At 39.7% G+C, this 10,000-nt stretch overlaps 1 protein-coding gene across 2 annotated transcripts in view; it reads right to left on the bottom strand.

The window, feature by feature from the left end:
* Positions 1-10,000, bottom strand: part of LOC138052493 (midasin-like) — a 139,948-nt gene that overhangs the window by 85,755 nt on the left and 44,193 nt on the right. For both annotated transcript variants that reach the window (XM_068899014.1, XM_068899015.1), the window contains exons 31-34: positions 8,811-8,951; positions 7,326-7,454; positions 5,985-6,150; positions 433-549 (exon numbers count right to left, since the gene is read on the bottom strand). In XM_068899014.1, the coding sequence (XP_068755115.1) occupies positions 433-549; positions 5,985-6,150; positions 7,326-7,454; positions 8,811-8,951 (553 nt within the window). The remainder of the gene's footprint in view (positions 1-432; positions 550-5,984; positions 6,151-7,325; positions 7,455-8,810; positions 8,952-10,000) is intronic.

The following is a 10,000-nucleotide window of genomic DNA, read 5'->3' as shown; positions in this document are numbered from 1 at the left end:
ACAACGTGGGAAAATGAGGTTGTCATTTTCACAATATATATTTAAACCTCCGAGTGAAAAACAGCGCTGATATTGCACGTAAGAATGTGACATTTCCGCCGCTATTCCTTGGGTTTCAACCGTTTAGATCGACATGCATCATTCACCGAATATACTCAAACACTACGGTTGGGCTGCCTGTGTCTACATCAGCGTATAACAGACATGTGACTAGTGATTCTCCTGCGCACTGATTGGTAAACTTCGAGCTTTTTTAGCAAAGTACATGTACAATTCACCTCTCAGCCCGTTAATTATTCGGCTTGAGTGTTTTATTCCACGGAGAAAAGATCCAATTTAACCGTCACTATGGTGAATAATGATCAGTGGGCAGTCTTAAAGTTGACAACGACACGCTGTTATCAAAGTAAAGCATCTGGAGCTATTTAATACCTGCGTCAAAAGAGGTCAAACTGTTTCTGCGGCAAATATCCTGAATTGACTCAAGACATGAATGGAAAGTATCCACCTTCCCTAAAGACAGCAATTCACAGTTGGTATCTTCGGTACCTGACAAAAAGATATTAAACCAAAAAAATTATAATTTCCTGATCTCGCTACAGTGATATTCAATCGAGCACCGTAGGACAAAACCAAAACAGTGAAATCGTTCACAACTGACAGTGAGAATCAAATAAGCCAAGAGCATCGCTAAATAATAGAGACCTTCAGCCTGGAGTGCGTGCATGAGTTATTAATTCTGAGCATGCGCATTTCGAAAATTCTCGTTCTTTAAAGATAATGTGCGTGCTAGGTACGACAGGGCTTAAAAACGGCTGGACATGCGCACTAAGACTCAGGCTTCCTCCCGCCATTCGATTTTCAAAATGGCGGACGACGAATGCAGATTTGACACGTCATTGTAACGGCCATTTCCAACGTCTTGCTCGCCCAAGGCCTTCAACTCCAAAGTGAATGAAAGGCACAACTGTTCAGTGCTGCCGTTTTGATCATGAGGGCAGACATCGGAACGGTGATTTCATAACTATCAAGCAATCGACACAGCTCTCTTGAAGAGAATCTTTCACCGTTTCAGAATTTGCTCAAGGTACAGTTTTGCCGTGAACTAAGGGCGTTTCGATTTCTCTAAGGTTTTGAAAAGCATTTTTGGATAGGTTATTTGTTACTGTGACACATATCAAAAATGACTTTTGATTCGTTTTGATGAAATTTTTAAATTTCTTGTTGTTCATGGACTTCAATGACATTTCATACGGAACAAACGGAGGAGCCATTCGTGAGTTGAAAACACTTTCGTCTCTGTTGTTGTTGTTGTCTTCGTCTCTTGTTCAGTCATTGATAAGACTTTAAAGTATGCCTGGAGTTCAAAGAGTCGTTTCTTATTCAATTCGTGGGCAGATGAGAGTCTGTGGCTAAGTTGAAGGTTATGTTTCGTCTAGTTAGCAATGGTACATAAAACCTGAAGTTAATAAACTGCTTTAGTGTGTTTGAAATCTTGTGTCGTGTCTTTCTATTTTAGACCACCTTTACACGATTCTTGCTCAACGACTGCCCTTTCGGCCAAGGATTTTTCTCGCAAATCCACGGCTGACCGGCGTCGCCTCCTCGGCTGTTTAGTTTATGTTTTGTTGTTGCAAGTTTGTTAGGGGTTTTAAACTTTTTTCTCTTCATGATGTATTATGTTAACGTAACCTCAGAAACTGCTCGTTTTCCACCTGTTGCGGGAACCTATTATTTTCTATTCCCTGGATAGCGCTCATACCCGTCCATCAGCCAAACTTCAGACTGTGGAGATCTGAGGAAAATAATTGAGGTGCCGGAAAAGGAAAGGGAAAGTGACAAAGAATGAGAGAGTAGGCTGCTAACAAAAATTTCGATCTATCCATCTAAATAGATACACAAATATATTTGCACATTGTCATTGATCTAATAACAAAAACAAATTGAAGCACAAGAAATTTCCAAAAAATCTTGCTGCACAAATTGCCACCCAATTACAAATGAGGCTCTCCTTTTATTTCACATGCAACAGTCATTTCTCAGCAAAAGGCTCAACTTCGGGAGAAAAATGAGGAACTCAAGGATGAAACTAAAATCATTCACAGAAAAATAAAAGATAAACAGTTTAGTCCCTCTGAAATGTTGCATACACCCAGACCCATCTCGCCAAATAAATGAAAATACCTTCAGCACAGTCAACCATTTAAATCCATTAATATATCAATATGCACATTCTCCACACTGTTCTCCAGACATTTCCTATGGCACATACATGTATGAGGACAATTATTTTATTTCACAATCAAGTCCTTTTTCACTTGTAGATCATTTCCCATTTTCTCAAGAACCTTCATGTTTGATCAGTTAAGAGACATTAACATAAGGAGAAATAAATTATTGGTAACTCTTAGGGGTTAAAGGGCTGAACATTCACTAAAACCTACACCTATCAGGGTGGATTCATAACTGTATGCCAGGACATTGCCATTCTGAGTTCCCAGGGACACTGCCACATCTTAGGTTCTTTTAAAACAATGATAACAAATCAGCCTTGTCATCAAATTAAATAATAAGAAATGTAAACAGAGTACATGAACATTTGCCACATAACAAACTATGTATACAATAAAAAATTCAACAAGCTTGAACTCTTCAGTACCTACATGTATAACATTTTTGCATTAATTTTACTATGAAAATGGAACAAGTGAAACCTCTTCTTATCTGCCCCATTTTGAAATAACTTTTCAAAAGGGGAAACCACCTTTAGCACACTTTTCCAGCAATTTCACAAGGCCCTCACCAGACACTAAGCAGATGGTGGAGAAAATCTATATGTCCCTTCCAAGATGGAAAGCTTTTGTGAGGAGCTAGCCTGCGAATGCAGATTTATGGAAATACATCCGCATTCGCAGGCTAGCCAGGAGCATGCACCAGGAATGTTTTTGAAGATATTTTGATGCTAAATTTAACAACGAAAAGAGAACCCCCTCACAAAAAAGAAGAAAGCTTCAAAAGTCAAGGGTTGTAGTAGTTCTGCAGAACTTGAGTTTCTTTCGAACCAGGTAGTTAACTAAAAATGTTCAAACATTTAAACAAAGGAAGTTCTGTGATGCATTTATGAAATTATACTCAACGAATAGGAAACCCAAATTAATTTAAAGGGCATATAGGTGAAAAGACTCTGGCGGGCAGCATATGTAAATATGAGTCAACTAAATGCTTGATAACAAAAAACAGCTTCACATGAAATGTAAATTGAACAGAAGACATTTGTCATTAAGAACAAATTCTAATAAAATGTTGGTCTGTTCAACAGAAAAATAACAGACTACAAAAGGCCAACGGTCTTAATTTAACCCACTGGCTCCCAGGGGTTCCCCATTGACGAGTAAAATCGTCTGGCGTTAGACAGAGTAAAATACTCTGGCATTAGACAGAGTAAGATACTAAGTCTGGCCAGCTTAGGCCGGTTTGGGCATCAAAGTGTTAAAGTTTGGTGGAGCTTTCTACAATTCCCTTATGGCTGGACAAGTGATGTGGTATCTTGTTTACCCAAATTCATTGCATAACTACTAAACTGAACTTGCCAAAAAAAAACCAAATGGAAATTGGTAAAATACTAAGGGAAGCAACTGAGGCATACATTCCAAAATATACTACACAACAATAACAATTGAATAACATTCAGTTACAAGTATATGTAATGCAAGGGATAAGCATGTGTTAACCAGGTTACTGAGAAAGTTACAATCAAAACAGCTCAAGCGTTCCTCTGATGAGCAGATTCACGAGTTCATTATTGCAAATTTTATATCGGTAACCATTTGAATAATCTGTTTGTCGAATGAATAGTGCAAAATTCAACTCAATCCTCAGTTGAAAACTCGAATTTTGATTGGAATATTGCTGGCTCCCGGTGCCAGGCTGCCGTGGGAATTTCACAGGTTTACTGATTTGCATAATCTTCCAAACAACTGTCATTTCACTCTAGCAACATTACCGTAATCTTACCAGTATCCTCAAACTTGAGACACCATGTTTTTGAATTACAGATGAGATAGAGAAATTAATTTTAAAATAAAGGCAAATCACGCTTGTTACGACCTTGGCAGATTATGCAAATTGCTACACCTGTCAAATTCTCACGCTGGCCTGGCACCGGAAGCAAGCAATAATCCAATCAAAATTCAAGTTTTGACCTGAGGCTTGATTGAGTTTTGCATCACTCATCCGAAAACCAGATTGTTGAAATGATTCCTGAAATCAAATCTGCAATAATGAACTCATTAATCTGCTCGTCAGAGGAACGCTTGAGCTGGTTTGACTGCAAAGTGAAGGGATTGTGTGCATGTTGTTGTATATCAGTTAATCGTCTAATCTTGTATATGGGGGAAATTGTGATGCTGAATATATTTTTACACAATGTTATTGGCTGCTCTATGTGGGGAAAAAAACATTTATCATGCTCATCGAGGACGACATCCACTTCATCCATGCACAACAACACCCATGTACCACAACTACTGCCTGGCACATGTGCACTAGTCTCATGGACATACAGCCATCTGTTTTAGCCATCACATGACCAGCAGAATGTCAAAAATTCCATCGTGTTGTCCCTGGCGTGTCCAAAACTGGTACAATCAAACAGTATAGAGGAGGAGTGTCAATTGAAGCTATACTGGAGCACTTACATTAAGAACCACATTAATCAATTTTTGAATTAACATACATGGCCACATCGTCCCCAGCGTACAAAACAATTAAAATGACTGATACCAAGAAAAGTTGCGAAAATCTGATGTATAAAAAAGAGAAAGTAACAATAACCTCATAATTTAATGATATGAAAATATCGTTTATTCTCATATACTTTAGCTACAGTGTAGAAGATACAACGTGCACATTTAATTGTAAATGTCCAAATTATCGAGTACTGCAATAAAATGCTTAGATAGGGGAAGTCCTACAGTAACATGCAGAATGTGGCAGTAGTAAACAATGACATACATGTGCCTCAATTTTTATTTCTACAAATTACACCGACTGTAAGCTGTCCGTGAAGCCTCGAGGTTTTTAATGCAGGGAAATTAGGAAAAATCAAAGTGACTTCATGAATCAAAATTCAACAATATTAGCAGGCGCTAACTATAATCATTTAACCAAGAAAACCTTTACAATAAATATTTGTTTTAGATACCTTGCAGATGAGGATGAACGTAGCGATAGTGACGATGATCAAGATGATGACAGAAACAAACAAAGGAGGAGATAATGATTTTGTCGAAAGACAGCTCGTATCTATCACTGACAAGCCAAGGAGCTTGTGCATGTTGAAACAACGCCAAAGGCAAATGCGACCAATCCATTCCTTCATGATGGAAAAGACTTCTCTGATCTTCATAACAAATGGCTTTTCTAAAAACCACTCAAATATTAAAAGCTCACAACCAACAATCGCAACCATGGTTGTTTACACAGAATACGTGTTGTCCTCATATCCATCTGTTCACTAAATAGCCCAAAACTATGTTCTAAGTATCAGGATCTACAACATGATAAATTTCGACTCAGGCAAATGTACAGTAGAATTTTTCCTAAATGCTCATGCATTCCGCAGAAACACAACAGTGAACGCCATGTAAAGATCATGAATTCTAAACTGAACGCATGCGCATTTCATGAGAGGGGCATTTTTTACGTCATAACCTCTCGACCAATCAGCCGTTTTTAAGCCCTGTCGCTAGGTACAGAAAACTCTTACTCGTAGTGTGCGATTATATAACGATAATTATTGGTCTTGTTTTCACCTTTTATTAGCTGAGAAAGTAAAGCCAATCGACAAGATTAGCCACGTAAAACCCATGGAATCGCGAGATCATTTGATTACAACATACAAGCTGGTAGTTGGTTTTCCGGCATATGGTAGGGAATAATTATTCGTTCGGACAACTTAAGTTCAGAGGTTAATACATGTATACCTTTGTTCTCCTGGCCTAAGCAGCGGGACCATAATTTGTACAGCAAGGACATCTCTTGCACACATTCGGGCATTTTATCGCTCCTATGCATCATTTCCCGGACAACAGACAGGACAAGGTCCTTTATCACTGTTACAATCTCTCCCCATTGTCTGTTGAGGTCAGCCTAAGGTATCAAATTAACCTGCTGTGAGTAAATTTGCTTGTGTTCCCTTGTTCCCGAAATTACTTCCAAACTTGCAGGTTCTCAGCTTTTTGATACCTAAAATGGTTTTTGTTCCCTTGTTCCCTAAGGGCCTCATTAGGTAAAATACTAATTAATAGCAGAAGGTTTTGGAAGAGTCCTTAGGTTCAAAGCGCAAAGAGACCAAAACCCAATGAAATAGCTTCTTGTTTCAACAGTGTCCAATCACAAACACCTGGAGCCACACAACCAATTCAGAAGGAATGGCTCGTAAAACAAGTACATTCATGAAACCAGATCACAGTTGATTGGCCCATAGTTATTTTTCAATCATTTCTGTTGCCATTTCGTCCAATCCAGTCTGATGAAAGGCTAATGATTGAAACGCCACCTTTCTACGGTGGTTAATTTATCTTTATCAACTTGTTTTACAAAAACTAACTAGACGCATAGCTGCGTGTACCCAAGCACTAGTTAAAAAGAATCACGCACTGTTATCATTTTATTACATGTATTGCATTTAGAGCCCTTTAAACTTAAACGCGAGTAAATCTTTGTTAAATAGCTCCTTAGAATCTAATCAACCCGTCCATACAGCACGATTCTCTAAGTTCACTCAAAAGTACTCCCTCGTAAATTGATCTCTCGTAAAGTTCGCGGAGCGACCCAGTTTGAAAACGCTTAACGTCTTTTAGTGTGGGTCTACCGCGAAAGGTGTGTGCGTTGGTATATGGTTTGAGCGTATTTGGAATCAGAGCATTCGTTCTAACTTTTGACAACGACACCGCTGGAAAAGGGTGACGCAGGCTGTTAGATTTCACGCATGTGCTTTAGAACCTCAACGGCGATTTGCGACTCGGGCCTCGGTAGTTTAAAAGGGGGATAACGCTATCCACCAGATAAATCACTATCCAGCAGATAAACACTAGCAAAACCAATTGAGTTATTCAATGGATAGTGATTTAGCCTGTGGATATTCGGTATTATGATAGTATCTACTGGTAAAATGCTCTATGATGTTAGCCACTACAAGTTACAATGGAATCCGAGGGGGAATTAGAGATACGTGATATACGCCGGCAATGACGTACATATGCATGTAAATGGAACAGCAGCTTCGTTTTCTGGGAGGTTTGTGGTGATTTCGAAAGGCTTACCTGTTCAAACCCTCCCAGTAGTTCTGTGGTATCCATAGCACTGTTCATGGCCAATACTTCAAGTTTGTTTCCAGTTAGCTGAGCGATCAGATGAACAAGGGACGTCTTACCGCACGATCTTGAACCAACCTTAAAACAGTAAAAAATAAAGCAAATCTAAGTGCCCCAGAGTAGACGAAGCTATGCCGATCATGTATTGTTAAATACGCAGTTTGTGATCAGTCAACAGTTATTAAATAGCCTGAAAGCCCATTTGTTATTGCAGAGTTCAAGTCATAATAATTTAGGTCGGATGGCTCCAACCACACAGAGACGTTTTCGATCGAAAACGTGTTTTATTTGCTGAACTTTAAGCTATTGCCAGATCTGAAACTCCCCCCAACGCCGACTGTATATAATAAACGCTTTTAGAAAGGGGATGAGTGTAGACTTTTTGAAGAAAAATCCTTTGGAAAACGCTTCGATGCTGTAGCGGGGAAGTTGTAAACGGTGACGTAAGAACCTTCATATGCCATTGGTCACAGTTATGGTTGTGGCATTTATGGCTGTTGTAAAAGAAACGGAGCCTGAGCTATCCAGAGAATCAGAGGTACTATTTTTTCCACCAGTTTTCGAGCCTTTTAAGGTGGATAGCTTAGTAGCTGATTGCAGTTTTCAATGGGCTTGCTTTGTTTTTTTCTAGAGAAAAAGAAAACCCTTTGAAAACATATTTTGAGCGAATGTTGCTCAGATTTCTCAGATTCAAATCTCAAAACTTAAAATTTACAACTATAGTTGGAACTAAGGTTGCAAACCTTCTCCCGAGGACAGTTTAACCTTGTCACTTGTCATCCATTGGTTAGAACCCTAACCAACATTTCTTTCGCATTTCTTCAAGAAACAAATGGACCACTAAGCCGACCCTTTGTCATTCTTTCAAACAAACAGTTGCCTTAATAGGCCATGTTCGTATTGTCACGAGTGCACTGGAAACGAGCGTGAAGCAGAGGCTGATGGGGGGAAATCTTTTCAGATGCAAATTATTTCCCCTGCAGAGCCTTCATCGCATGTTCGTTCCAGCTCAGCCGAATAAATACGAATAAGGGCTGTTATCAAAAAGCTTTTCTTCAACCAGAAGCCCGATCCGTTCGCTCAGCTGAGGAGAAAGTGGTGCCTGAGTAATGACATCTGCGAATGGTTGGCGTCTCTAGTCTTCTTCGATAACGACGATAAACCTTAGGCCCTGTCTTACCCCCTTCCTTCAATATTCATAACCCTATGGAACGTAAAAGAACCCACACAATATTCACAAAGAGCAGGGCATGGAGTTCAGTCCGGGGGGTTGTGGTCTGTCCTCTGCGGTACATCATGGTTGGAGGGATAAAAGCTCGGAGGTGAGGTCGACCTGTGTCACCGTTTCCTATTATTGACTCTACATGGCCATTACACCTTAATGTATAACTTAAATGAAATGAAGTTGCCTTACATGATATTACCGATACTTACCAGTATGGCCATCCAGTTCATTTCCAGACACTTCATAAGTGACTCCATGGCTGGCAAAGAATGATGGAGAACTTGCAAGGGTCTCGCATTGGTACTGACCTGATTTACAGAGGAACATCTTGGAAGCCAGGAATGACCAACCTGGAAATTTTTAAGACACGCTTTTTTTAACCAATCGCTGTACATGTGATGCACGTCATTGTGCTACAAAAATTAACCAGGGAACGTTGAAAATCAATCTCGTTTCCACAGCCTCCGTTACCCTTGTCCAGCGGAACGGGCGCGGGAGGCTCTGGAAGAATCCAAAACCGGAACCAGAAAACTCTGGTTCCGGTTGAATAACTGCGCGTGCGTGAGGGGAGACGGTTAGAAATCAACAAAAACACTGGAGTTCACCTTGCCGTGAAATCGCTAACTTTTCACTCTTCAAACAGTACACATGGGTATAAATACATCTGCTGATACACTCGAAACGTTTAAACTGCGGAAAATAAGAAACTAACGAGATACATTTTATCAATCAAAACAGATTTCAGTATCTGCAGGGCGCGACGAAAGTGCTGTCCGATAGCCCGGGGCTAGTGGAATGACTTGTCGGGCTAGCGTTTTCTTATCGTAGCTTGCCCGACGGGCAAGCACCGTTGCTTTCTCTTTTCTGGTGATAAATTGAGCTTTTATACCAAAAAGTGTGTCGCAGAAAGCTCCTGAGAGAAAAGGATAACGTTATGAGGCCAAATTAACGTAGCGTGACAACGTTTTGCGCCGCATTGTAGTTGCGTCCGTAAATAACGTCATGACTTTTTCTGCTTACATAAGCGACCGAAATATATTTTTTGAAATGACAATATTTGCCGACTGACAGCGTGCAGTGCAAGATAATAAGTCTAATTAAATTCCAGCCAAGTCACGGTGCAGTGGATTTTCTCGGAAATTTAGGTGCGTTTCGTTGGCAAAATCCAAACCGGATTCTTGCTTCTAGGCCCACTAAAATTAAAAAAACAAGAAAAAACTCGCTTGAAGAAAAGCTAGGCTGGTGCCGTTATCATCCGATAAAAAAAATGAAAACAAAAACATGCAACTCGAGTAATTTAAAACATGATGTTTTCTCGCTTCTGGAAGAGTTTGTCAGCTTGACGAGCTTTGAAGAGAATTTATTCCATCGAATGTCGACTTCAGATTACTTCAGATTA

The sequence above is a fragment of the Montipora capricornis genome, chromosome 6 (assembly GCF_036669925.1).
Source record: "Montipora capricornis isolate CH-2021 chromosome 6, ASM3666992v2, whole genome shotgun sequence".
Classification (NCBI taxonomy): Eukaryota; Metazoa; Cnidaria; class Anthozoa; order Scleractinia; family Acroporidae; genus Montipora; species Montipora capricornis.
The sequence above is the reverse complement of the archived record's forward strand: the minus strand, read 5'-3'. Positions and strand labels throughout refer to the sequence as shown.